Source organism: Pollachius pollachius (genome assembly GCF_949987615.1).
Source record: "Pollachius pollachius genome assembly, chromosome: 14".
Classification (NCBI taxonomy): Eukaryota; Metazoa; Chordata; class Actinopteri; order Gadiformes; family Gadidae; genus Pollachius; species Pollachius pollachius.
The window spans coordinates 17,732,193-17,745,221 of NC_136947.1; the positions used below are offsets into that span (position 1 = coordinate 17,732,193).

Here is a 13,029-nt window from a genome sequence, read left to right on the forward strand (position 1 = left end):
GAGAGACAGAATGAGTCGGCCGCGTATAAACTATATGAATGGCTGCGTGACAGGCAATCGGAGCGAGGCAATTGGTTCTCCGCTGTCTTATTCTCACAAATGCTACCCTCTGCAAGTGAATCATTTTTGTTCAATGACACATGTCATTGGATATAAATCGACATGGCTGATTGTGACAAAGCGGTGCAAAATAGACGGAATCGAAGAAATGGACGGCCAGACATTATCTTGACTTTTTCAATCAAGGTACCAAAACTATACAAAGCTGTCCATCACTCTCAGCTGTCATTCATTTGGATAGCCTTTATCTTGTCATTAGCATTTGGATAACACTTTGTTTTGTGATTTATTCACACAGTTTGATCACATTTGACAGTGATCAAATTCACACGCGATCACTTACCATTTAAATTGCACAATGCTAACAAATTCCATACTATTTCTGCGATTTCATTGGTGCCAAACGCTCGTGTCAGGACCCGGAGCACTTGTTGAACGTACCTCCGTCTGCACCATGGCGGGCCTCTGTGTGCGCAGCATCTTGACAGTCTGGAAGATGTCCACCGCGCCCTCGTACCGCATCCTCTCCAGCACGATGCTCAGGGTGATGAAGACGCCGGTCCGCCCCACGCCAGCACTGGGACCGACACACTCAACCAATCAGCAGTTGTTGTGACAATACCAGACCCCCCCCCCCCCCCCCCCCCCCCCCCCCCCCCCCCCTGTGTCCCAGCTGTCAGTGGCTGCAGAGGAGGGGTCCCTCTTCTGTGTTCCTTCTCAAGGTTTCTTCCCTTGGATTTGAGGGAGTTTTTCATTGGCCTTTCGGGGGCTTAGGGGTTCGGAGGTGTCGTGTATTGTGGGCCTGGGAAGTGCTTTGAGACTCTAACTGTGATATAGGGCTGTATCAAATGGTTGACTTTGTTGCAGTGAAACATTTCTTGTGTTTTTGTTTTTTGTCGGGGCACGATGTGTGACAGAGTTAGGTATAAAGTAGAATCTTATATTAGACTTGACCTGACAGCCTATTGACATGTGTTGCGTTTCAGGATGTGACATGCGCTTATAAATGGGTTACTTATACATTAGAATGAGATATTACCTGCAGTGAACGCTGATTGGTCCATCCTGGCCAAACTGCTCCTTTGTTTTGTGCACTTGACCAATGAAGTCGATGAAGCCTTCCCCTGACTTGGGCACACCTTGCTCCGGCCAATCGGTGAATTGGAACTGACGGACTGTGCGTGATTGGCCATCCTACAACAGACAAGGAGCCGATTAGTCACTGCAAAGGCTAAACAAGATAATGCTATCCGAGCTGTAAGAAGGTATCTTGTCGACTCACATTAAGGGTTTTTAGGTCTTAATTAAGTGCTCGTTTATACCGATAAAGTGGATCCTGACAATGCATTGAGTGAAAAATAAGTTAACTATCATGTTTCTTCAGGATAATTACTGTAATCGGACACTGGGCTTGTAGCCGGGGTTAACTCTCATATCTCCAACGGCCCTAAGCTTTCTTTTGTCAACTGCTCAGTATGCAATTACATCTTTCTGCTCCGCTCCGCCTGCCTGACTCCCTTTTAATGGAGATCAATAAAGCATCTTGTCAATGGGGCATCAGTCCAGGAAAGGCTTAACCTGAGTCTATCTAGATTTACACACACACACACACGCACGCACGCACGCACGCACGCACGCACGCACGCACGCACGCACGCACGCACGCACGCACGCACGCACGCACGCACGCACGCACGCACGCACGTACGCACACACGCACGCACACGGACACAAACACAAAACTATGCACTCAAACACACATGGACACAAAACAGTGCATGTGCAAGTACAAGCAAGAATACACACACACACACACACACACACACACACACTGGGTGGAGGATACCTACCCGGGCGTCGGTGACTTTGAACTCTCTGAGGATGTACTGCGGCATGTTGTACTCGGCCATTGGGTCCACCACAAAGTACTGGTATCTGGCTGAACGCTCAGCTGGCCAGTACTGGTGGCACTTCTCCTGCAGGAACACACACAGCAGCATGGTCAACACATGTCAGGGTACGCTCCAGTGGTTGGGGTGTGGGATATTGTTTGCATGTGTGAAAGAGAGAGAGAGGGTTTGTAAGGGCATTTGGTAACTGTGTCTTATTGTGTGTATTGACTGTCTGCAACTGTGTGTGTGTGTGTGTGTGTGTGTGTGTGTGTGTGTGTGTGTGTGTGTGTGTGTGCGCGCGTACCCGGCCCATCTCTCTCAGTTTGGTGAGCATGACCACGATGGTGGAATTGTGCTCCCAGAGCATCCTCCAGAAGTCCTCTGTAGTCTCAGCCAGCGGACCCTGGGTGGCGATGTACCCTCTCTGCTGCCTACAAATCACAAGCCCACACACACACACACACACACACATAGACAATGGAGCCGTCGTAAGTATACAAAGTACGTCTCAGTCTGTTCTGTCCATTGATCTGCCTCTCTGGCACTCTCATCCTTCTGTCCGTCTGTCGATGTATTTACTTCCTGCAATCTTGTTGACAAGCAACTTCCTTCTTCCATTCTTTCTTTCCTTGTCTCTCCTCCCTCTCTCTCTCTATCTCTCTCCCTCCCCTCGCTGGTTTTATCTTCCCTTCTCTCTGGCCCTCTATCTCTCTCTCTCTGGCCCTCTCTCTCTCTCCCCTCGCTTTTATCTTCCCTTCTCTCTGGCCCCCCTCCCTCTCTCTCTGGCCCTCTCTCTCTCCTGTCTCTTTCTAACGATCTTCCTTCCTCTATTTATCCGCCAAAGGTGGGTCAGGCTTCAGACAACCCAACAAGTAAACAGAGGGCCAGTCAGACCGGAGCATGTTGCAAAGAAGTGCAGCTCTCATCAGAGCTGCTCGCACCGTTCCCCTCCTCCAGCGCGGACCACCGGCCTGACAGCGAGTGACAGGGCGGGTGCGCCACGGCGAGAGCCCATCCACTCTGTTTGCGTATCAAGTGATCACGAGAAGCCCGCGGGCTCAGGTCGCATTAGGCGTACGCGGCCGTACCTGTATCCATCGATGTAGCTGGCGTTGATGTAATCGGAGCCTTCCAGGCCGCGGATTGGCTGGAGGCACACGCGAGTGGTTTCGTAGGGCATGATGTTCACGAGGCGGTTCTTGAATTTGTTGCACGGTAGGTTGGCTGTCACAAAGCGGGACGTATGGGCTTTGGTGTTGGCAAGCCGCTAGACAGACGGAGAGGGGGTCGGAGGGAAGGCGAGGGAGAGAGGTGAGCGAGTTGTACAGGAAGAGCTACAGTGACATTCACACACTATTCCTGGGACTGAAATTCATCTAAATATAGCCTTTCCTCATGAAAATTTTATTACAAATGTCTAAGTCTACCGATGCAATCCATCAGGCCGCTCTCTAGGCTCAGACGGCCTCGCCAGCGAGGCTTTGGCTGGGTTTGGGCTCTGGGTCAAAATCATTTAACAAGGGAACCTAAATGGCTTTGTACGAAACGTCTGCTCAATATAGTACATATTATCTTCGATCATTTGAAAAGAAAACACTTCATTGATCTATTCCCCTTGTGCACACCTCCAACCCTACACTATTCTAACCATAAACTCCCCCCAGTCCCCCTCCTCTTCCCATACCTTAAACACCTCCTATCCTCTCCTCATCCCCTACTTTGACCTCTAGCTCCCTACTTTGACCTCCAGCTCCCTACCCTGACCTCCAGCTCCCCTCCCCTTGAACTCCAGCCCCCCTCACCTTGACTTCCAGCTGCCCTCACCTTGCCCCCCAATAGCCCTCCACATCCATCTCCCCACACCTTGGCCCCCAGCTCCCTACCTCGACCTCCAGCTCACCTTGGCCCCCAGCTCCCTACCTCGACCTCCAGCTCACCTTGGCATCCATCTCCCCACACCTTGCCCCCCCGCCCCCCTCACCTTGAACTCCAGCTCGGTGCCGGTGACGTGCTCTCCGGTCTCCACCTGCGAGAGCTTCTGCATGTAGGAGTAGAGGCTCCGAGCGGCCACCTCTGTGTTGCCGCAGGCGACCGCCTCCAGCAGGGACTCGTGGATGAAGCTGTACTGGTCCTCCGTCTGCACCATGTAGTTGCGCTGGGAGCGCATGAGCGTGACGTGGCCGTACACGTCCACGGTGCGCTCGTGGCGGATGCGCTCCAGCATGGCGTCGATGACGATGAAGCAGCCGGTGCGGCCCACGCCGGCACTGGTCCAGGAGAGAGAGTGAGAGAGAGAGAGAGAGATAGAGAGAGAGAGAGAGAGAGGGAGGGAGGGAGGGAGGGAGGGAGAGGGAGGACGAGAGAGGTATTTAGAATGACAGAGGAGAGAGAGAATGAGAGATGGAGACGGAAGTGGAGAGGTGGGAAGTGGGAGGGATGAAGAGTGGAAGAGAGAGGTAGTGTGAAAGAGAGAGAGAGTGGGAGAGAGGAAGGAGGGAGAGGCAGTGAGAAAAAGAGGAAGAGAGTGGGAGGGACAGAGATAGGGAAAGTGTAGGGAGGAAGTTGAGCGTTTTACGTGAGGTAAACCCCTGAGTGGACGCAGTAGAGCTTCAGAAAGAAAGTTGCTTGTGTGCGTGATTCTTTGTGCATTGAGTTATGTAACTGTAATTCATTTTGTGCATCATCTAGTTCTATTTATTCAGGGCTAAGGGTAAGTGTAGGTATTGTGTTTTATTCTCCTGTGTAAACGGCTTAGGCCTGTCCATGTGAATAGGAGGGGGCCTTCACAGGCAGTGAGCACCATTCAGCTGTGTGGGGTTCTTAGTCATTGTTGTCCATGCCGGGTGAAAGTCTCAGTAATTATGAATGAACAGTCGTATGTGTACTCTGTTCCCCTCTCGCTTCGTCACTGGGACAATGCCAGCCACATTATCAGACCAGCCAACATTGAGTTTTTTCTGGTTCTTTGTGTATGTTTGTGTGTGTGTGTATGTGTGTGTTTGGTTCTGTGTTTGTGTTTGTGTGTGTGGTTCTTAGAATGTGTTTTTGTGTGTGTGTGTCTTCATGTTTATGTGCATCTTTTTAAGTAGGTCTTTGTGTGTGTATATGTGTGTGTGTATGCGTCTTAGCATGTGTGTGTGTGTATGTGTATGCACCTTAGCGTGCACGTGCGTGTGTGTGTGTGTGTTGGTTTGTGTGTGCGTGTGTGTGTGTGTGTGTGTGTGTGGCTCTTAGTGTGTGTGTGTGTGTGTGTGTGTGTGTGTGTCTTGGATTGGGGTGAGGGTGGGGTTTAATACCTGCAGTGAGCGATGATTGGCCCGGCGTCCGGCGGGTTGCAGGCTTTGACCCGGCGCAGGAAGTTGAGGAAGGGGGTGGGGTACTCCGGCACGCCGTGGTCCGGCCAGGCCGTGAACTGGAACTGTCTCACCTCCCGCCGCTCGCTGCCCCCGCTCTGCACGCACAGACACACACACACACACACGTACACACACACACACACACACGTACACACGCACACACACACGTACACACACAGACACACGCACACACACACTCACAGACACACACACACGCACAGACACACACACACACACACACAAACACACACAAACACAGCGGCTTTGTTAGCACTTCAGTCGGGGGGCTCTAGCTAGCCTGGAAGGTTGCTGCTGTCCCCTGGACGGAGCGTTACCCGTCGCCTCGTGTGGTGAACCAAGCATTACCTCATCGCTCTGAATACCACTCCCCAAATAAGAAACCATTTCAAGCCAAAACTGCTGTGATTTAATCCTGAAGGAATTTAATTTTGTCACGATCAAAAGAATGACCGCAACGAATGACAACATGCGATCATAATCCATCTTCTATATCCGCTAATCAGATACATTAAAGTAGTGAAGTATCCTGCAGACATTGATCTAGAAATCGAATGTCCCTTTCTTACTTTTTAAATGCCATAATTCCGACACATTTTCATATAAGACTTCCCCTCAATCGAAGTGCTGTCCTAGATTTCCCCGCTCAGAAGTAGGCCACACAGAGAGAGTACAGCGTGACTGGAGAGGAGCTCAGTGGTGTAGTTTAATCATAACGCCTCCAACAGGGACCATGGCTCGGCACAGCCTCGGTTGAACACTCCATAAAGCTTCAAGTACTTATTCTATTTAGTAGCACTCTGTCATTTAGCCGACATGCGTTCATCCAGACTGAAGCATCGTGAGTCTGTGTGGGTACACGTCATTAATGAGCCTCTGGTAAGGGATCGGGGTCAGGAGGTAGGCGGACGTTGGGGGGATTGAACCCGGTACCTTTTAACGAGGAGTCGACCACTTTATCCACTAGGCTAGGTATTCTGCTCAAGGGTGCCTACGGGCTCTATGTATTTGATCTCATTTTGCCCTTATCTGCACTGTTCTGTCTCTCTCTCTCCTGTGTATGCTATAACACTTAAAGTTCTCCTCAGGGATTAATAAAGCGTCTAATCAAAATCTAAACAAAGGGAGACTGCGGACCAACCCACAACCCTTTCCCTGGGAGTCCATCATTGTTATTATGCATAATAACTTCGGGCTCTGCCCTCCCGACAGACACTCACTGATCCAGGGTTACCCCGGGCCAAGAAGCAGGGGCAGCAACACGCGTACCTTATGCAGGGAGAAGGTGCGGACGCAGAAGGTGGCCAGCTCCATGGTGTCCAGCAGGGTGACCTGGATCATACCGTAGGTCTCCGTTCCTCTGCTGGGCCAGTACTGGTCACACTTCACCTGCACAGTGGAGCACGGAGCCACAGTGTCACCGGTTGTTCAGTTGATCAATTATTAATGAGGAAATTCGTCGTCACCACCTCTTGCCCTATTTTTGGGGACCGGCGAGGAGGAAGGACTGTGAGGGGAATAATAGTGCACCGGCTGTGCTGCGTGTTCTTCAAAAGAGATAATCAAGTCTTTAATACATTCAGACATTGTTCATCTGTTACTGAGTGGCTACGGTTCTACATCAGAGATGAGGTTATCGCCCGTCTGACACAGCCTTCTGTCGATCCAAATGTAGAACTACGACAAGAACTATAATGCTTATAATATTCCTCATAGTCAACAAGGATTCCCCAGTTGAACTGCGCCAAGCTTCGGTGCTCACATTAGAGACTCCCCATCTTTGTCTCACCGGGTGCTGTGATGAAGGGAAAGTGTTTTAAGTGTGTGCGTGTGTTTAAGCATGGGTGTGTGTGTGGGGCCCCTCACCCGTGATTTCTCCTCCAGCCGCGTCATCATGACCACGGAGGCGGCCCTCTGTTCCCACACCATCCTCCAGAAGTCCCCGAAGGTCTCGGAGAGAGGCCCCTGGGTGGCAATGTAGGCGTTCTGCTTCCTGTAGCCGTCGATGTAGTTGGCATTGATGTAGTCGCTGCCCAGGATACCTGCACACACACACACACACACACCGGACACACACACACACACACACACACACACACACACACACACACACACACACACACACACAGGGGTGGAAGACGGGGTTAGAAATGTTAATCAGGGTCTTGTTATGTCATCCAGTGAGTCTGGTGTAATTGATTCAACAGGTTGACTCTGATCCCAGTTTGATCCAAGTTCAGGTTCCATTTGAATCAAAATCAGAGCAGAGATTTATTATAAATTCATGTGTGTGTACAATTGGCGTAACGGCCCGTGTGCATTGTGCCATTGGGTTCGTCTCTAACTGATGCCTGGCTGTTTGAGGCGAAGAAGGGAACACACAAACAAGACTCAGTGTCAGTGTAAATTCAGGAGCTCCCAATCAAATCCATTCTGTCTACTTGTTACCGAGCAGCGCTGGCTGCACTTCAATGCACTCGTTTGTCAGTCTCACACCGCTGCACACAGCCGGTCTCCACAAGCCAGCACACTCACACTCACACACACACACACACACACACACACACGCACGCATACACACACACATTCAGAATCAAGCGACTAATGTGCACACACACCCTTGGAGACATTCAGACACAAACACAAAAACACAAACACACAGATGAGCACACAGGCACATATAATATGACTCACACATTCACACACACGCACACACACACACACACACACCCACACACACACACACACAAATGCACACTCACACTCACACAGGCTCTCTAACTCGGGGGTCCCTCCCCTACTCATGCTCCTCAGTGTGTGTCTTACTGTCGATGGGGGCCAGGATGACGCGGGTGTGGTCGTAGGCGATGACGTTGGCGTAGCGGTTCTTGGGCTTGTTGACCTCCAGGTTGGAGTGCTCCCAGGTGAACTGCTGGCCGGGGTCAACGGACTGGGGGACGGGGGGGACACACACAGCAGGTGTTCAACACATCGGGGTCATTGTAGAGCCATAGTGAATGGCATTGACCAATGAGGTTGTTTAATAATGGATACAAGTGGGAGTGACAACATAAACAACCAACAAATAACTAAAACAATAACCAATCCAATCCATAAAAGTGCACATTACTGGAATAACTAAATAATTCATTGTGACTGTACACACAGAGAAGAACGCATTAAGTAATGCTAGCGTTTTTTTATAGGACATGACTATTATTTACTTGTATTTCCCCCTGAGGGGATCGATTCCATCTTATCTTCTTTGCCGAACAACAAGGAGGATGTTAACTTCTCATCCATCTCGATTTAGAGCGTTTTCTGTGTTTTTACCTCATACTCCTGAGAAAGTCTCAGGTTGTCGTTGGCTTTCAGCAGCTCTGTGTGCTCGGCCAGCTCGTTGATGGGGATCGGAGGATGGCTCATCATCCCTGGTGCACCCAATTAGAGAGCGAGAGAGAGAGAGAGAGAGAGAGAGAGAGAGAGAGAGAGAGCGAGAGCGAGAGAGAGAGAGACAGACAGCATGGGATCAGGGTTCAGACCACATGGCAACATCCCTTAAAATACATGCCCCCCCCACCCCCTGGTCAGAATCACTTACATGCAGAGATGGAGTAAGGATTATAATAATACAATAAGAAAACATCAGATACTATTAAGGAATATGCTGAGGCAGAAAATCCATTTTGATCTATGGTCTGGGGCAAAGTAGAGCGAGTCTCTTTGTTTGTAAATTGTTTTCTGTTGATAAATTACTTTTCTCTGTGATCAGAGTGGGAGCAATGACTCAGACACAGACAGAACGCTAATATGGAGGGTGGCACAGTCAAGCCAACCCACACACCACAGACAAACACACACACCTTCACACAGGCATATGGGGACCGGCTTGGTACCCACAAGTCCTACTTTACACAGCTGAAGGTGGAACGGAAGAGTTATGCCGTTTAATTCATAAGCTGTAATGCGCAGAAGCACTGGATCAAAACTATAGTACTATCTTGCTGCCATCCAGGAGCACTCTAATGCATTTTTCGCTTCAATATTTTTTCTCGTTACGGCATACATAAACCATAAATCTAATCGTGGTAATGTATGTTGCACCATTACAGGTATTTAAATCGTTTGCTTGCTACAGGAGTTTCAGTGATGAATAGCGCCGACCTCCAGGAGTAATCAACGCAAAACATTCCCGTCACGACCGCAGTGACCTAAGTTGACATCGGATTTTCCTGAAACAAATCCTGTCTTGTTTCATGCCGCATATTAAGCAGAGGAATATCAGTTGGTGTGTTCGTCGGAGAATGGGGAGGAAGGGGGGTGGGGGATTCAAGGTTGTTACCATGAAAAAATACTCTAAATGAATAATGAGAGTTCTTGGATGGTGTTGTAATAACTAATATTACCCCAAAAAAAACGACATAAAATTGAAAACTAAAAGGGGCGCAAGAATCCTAATCCTCCGAGTTGATGAAAGACATTTGAATAGCGGGGAGATTGTGTCGTTTAATGTATTGTGTGCACGATAATCTCCCCGGCTGACGAAAAAAAAAAAAAAAAAAATTGCTCAAACCAATCCATTGTCACGGAACGTTTTCCAGCAACAAATCTCAGTCTAAATCGCCCCCGCTGTAGAATCCGCCCGCGGGCGATTCATCCAGCGATCACGGAGCCAGGCTCTCGTGCTTCTGCAGAGAGCCTCGCAGATGAAATGGCAGCAGCAGCAGCCAGTCAGACAGGAAGCAGGAGGACTAATTCCATAACAAGAACATCTGCTGTGCTAGATCTGACAGACGGCAGGGGGCGGGGCCACGCGGACTTAGCTCCGCCGCGGGGGGGTTGCTTCACTTTCTGGTGGAGGAGAACTAACGACGGCAACGCTCTGAAGCAGGATCAATATTAACCAGGAACACTCACAGGACTTCAAATGTTTCTTTGCTTTATACCAAAAAATAGATATGAGTAAAGAATCACAGGAGGATTCTGAAATAATGATGCCAATTTGGTCTGTGCGATGCTCTGCTGATACGGGGGTTTGGCAGGTGGAGCGTGGGCGGGGTGGAGACGGTCACAGAATCCCTCGCTCCATCGTGACTCACCACTGTGACTAAGCACTGACTGTAATACCTGAGTTTTAGGGTTTCTGATATTCCATTTTCATCTCCCCCCCAAGAAAGGGCAAACTGCCAAGTAAGTGCGAGCTCACCAAGATGGTTGTCTTGAGTCTGTGGCTTCCTGTATCACAACTATCTTAATAGGCTCCCAAAGAAGCCCGAGCCGGCAGATTTATTGTCTTTGATCGCCTTATCCCCTCTTAGCCTTAACACGGATCATTTCAACAGCTTTAGAATTCCCTAACATGAGCCCAAAGGCCCGCTTGGTACCCACTGCACACACCGCCGGCTGAGGCCTGTCTTTAAGGTGCTGCTTACCGGGGGTCTGGAAGTTGATGCGTCTCATCTCCACGGGGTCGGTGGGGTGGTGGGCCATCATCTCTGCGTTGCTCAACAGGCTCTTCGTGCCGGGCTCAGAGTCCTTGCGTTTGCTTCTCAGGGACCAATTAGCCAAATATCCAAATACCACATTGAAGCAAGGAGAGGGAGAGAAGCAGACTAAGTAATGACATACCATCCCCATGCCAACTGATTTGAATCCGCAGGGTGTTTGTTAGCGTGTTATTCCAGGAGCCTTGTGTGTTTCCGCTCTCTAAGATAAGGTATCTGCTAATTGTTCTGGGTTAAAATAACAACAGACTTGACATTTGCTTAATCTTACCTGTCAGGCTTGCTGCTTCCAATGCAATGAGCGCAGGCACACCAAATAATTAGAAGCAGAGGAGGAAAAGGGAAGAACACATTGTTACAAAAGACACATTGTTATAGGGGGAAAAAAAAATCAATATCAACGCATTAGTATTCAAATGCTTGATGGCTCTGGGCACATCACACATGCATATGTCAGGGTCAGAATGTTTGATAACTGCTCCGACAGACTTGGACCACAACTGAATTTATCATAATCCAACGCACGCTTCTCGAAAGGTTGAGCACGGAGTGATTATAAGAACCTCGGAATCAAACGGCAACCTTTTGAGGAAGGATCACACAAAAAGGCGTCTATTTTGGCATTTACCAAATGGATCGTACTATTTAGCAGGTGCTTTTATCATCTGATAAACAGTGAGTGAACAGCGACAGGATCATAACGTACATCCTCCTCATGTAATGAACCTATATGCATTTGACCCACTTCTTGTAGAGGAGTATAGCGATGACGATGCAGATTATGAAGACCACCGCCAGGACGGGTCCCACCACCCAGATCAGACCGTCCCCGGCGTCCAGGGGTTGAGGGTCCGAGTCCGGGGCGATCACAGGCTCAGTGTAGGGACTGGCTACGTACATCTTCTGAAATCACACACAATGTGCACATGCTTGAAAACGGAGGGCAGATGACAAGTCCAGAGACGGCAATGCATCCTGTGTGTCTATGCAGTATATCTGTATTGTTTTATGTTTGTTTGCCCATTCTAATTTAAACCCCACATAAAGCAAACCCGGGCAAGGCATCGCTGCCAATAAACGTAAGGAGGCATCACTCTTTATTAGCATGCGCGACGCAAACGCAGGGTTTTATTGCCTTTTTGTTCGGCCCTGGTTTGACTGACATGTGTTTTATTGTTTTAGCAGCAGGGCTGATTGATTGTAATGTATAGTGACAAGGTTCAGACAACTAAGACATGACGTGTCGAAGGAGGGAAGGGGAAGAGAGAGAAGGAGTGAGGGAACGAGGAAGAGAATTAGAGAGTTCTAGGGCTTGTACATCGCAGCGTCACATTGCAACGACTGCCGCCATTTTGGGAGCATTTGAATGTTAGCTATTCTATATTTTTTGGTCATTGTTTCATAATTAATCCTGAAATGATGTCTCAATAAGGGGAGACATTGTTGGTTTTGAAACGGCCACAGTGTTTCTCATGCGGGACGCGGAAAAACAACCTTTTCATTAGCCAAGGTTACGGTATATTAATGTTGATTTAGTACCCACACGAGTCCTCTCCATATGACGAAGCATCAGCAACACAAACTCCCATGATGCACTCTGAAGTGCAAGCCCTGTTTAGAGACCACGAGAGACGGCGGCGCGGCCCCCCTACCCCGGTGGTGGCGTTGAGCTCGGCCAGGATGAAGAAGACGTACTCCTGGCCCGGCTCCAGGGCCCGGTTCTCGAAGCCGCCGTAGTCCAGCTGGTCCCCCAGGGTGAAGAAGGCGGGCAGGGTGCCCGGCGTGAACCGGGCGGTGATGTACGCCCTCCGGAGGTCCACCTGCTTCTGCTGCCGCGTGTCTCGCTGCCGCTGACTGATGTCTTTTAAAAGCTGCGAGGTGGGCGTAGAGAGGCGGGGAGGAGAGGAGCGGGAGCAGAGGGGGAGAGGGAGAGACAGAGGAGACGGCCATGTTCGTTCGCTGTGATTTATAGCACGACGCTGACATTTAAGCGTTTCCACAGAGTCCAAGGATTTTCAACAGAACCGAGTTTTCATGGCCTTTCTTATTTCTCTTTGTAGAATGAATAGGCTTCAGCGGCTGTTTGGCATCGCGGTCCTACCTCCTCCAGGTCCATTTCATCTGGGCTCTTAAGGTGTTTGATGGCGCCTTTGGCTCTCCTCAGTGGCACCACCACCACGTACACATTCCTTCAAGCAC

General features: G+C 49.6%; 1 protein-coding gene across 1 annotated transcript in view; it reads right to left on the reverse strand.

Moving 5' to 3' along the window:
• Positions 1 to 13,029, reverse strand: part of LOC307086421 (receptor-type tyrosine-protein phosphatase S-like) — a 64,116-nt gene that overhangs the window by 812 nt on the left and 50,275 nt on the right. The window contains exons 19-33 of the mRNA XM_079751620.1: positions 12,932 to 13,019; positions 12,483 to 12,701; positions 11,576 to 11,733; positions 10,759 to 10,874; positions 8,660 to 8,757; positions 8,153 to 8,276; positions 7,193 to 7,368; positions 6,596 to 6,715; positions 5,249 to 5,403; positions 3,934 to 4,219; positions 3,041 to 3,219; positions 2,257 to 2,383; positions 1,911 to 2,036; positions 1,100 to 1,254; positions 502 to 637 (exon numbers count right to left, since the gene is read on the reverse strand). Of these exons, the coding sequence (XP_079607746.1) occupies positions 502 to 637; positions 1,100 to 1,254; positions 1,911 to 2,036; positions 2,257 to 2,383; positions 3,041 to 3,219; positions 3,934 to 4,219; positions 5,249 to 5,403; positions 6,596 to 6,715; positions 7,193 to 7,368; positions 8,153 to 8,276; positions 8,660 to 8,757; positions 10,759 to 10,874; positions 11,576 to 11,733; positions 12,483 to 12,701; positions 12,932 to 13,019 (2,263 nt within the window). The remainder of the gene's footprint in view (positions 1 to 501; positions 638 to 1,099; positions 1,255 to 1,910; positions 2,037 to 2,256; positions 2,384 to 3,040; positions 3,220 to 3,933; positions 4,220 to 5,248; positions 5,404 to 6,595; positions 6,716 to 7,192; positions 7,369 to 8,152; positions 8,277 to 8,659; positions 8,758 to 10,758; positions 10,875 to 11,575; positions 11,734 to 12,482; positions 12,702 to 12,931; positions 13,020 to 13,029) is intronic.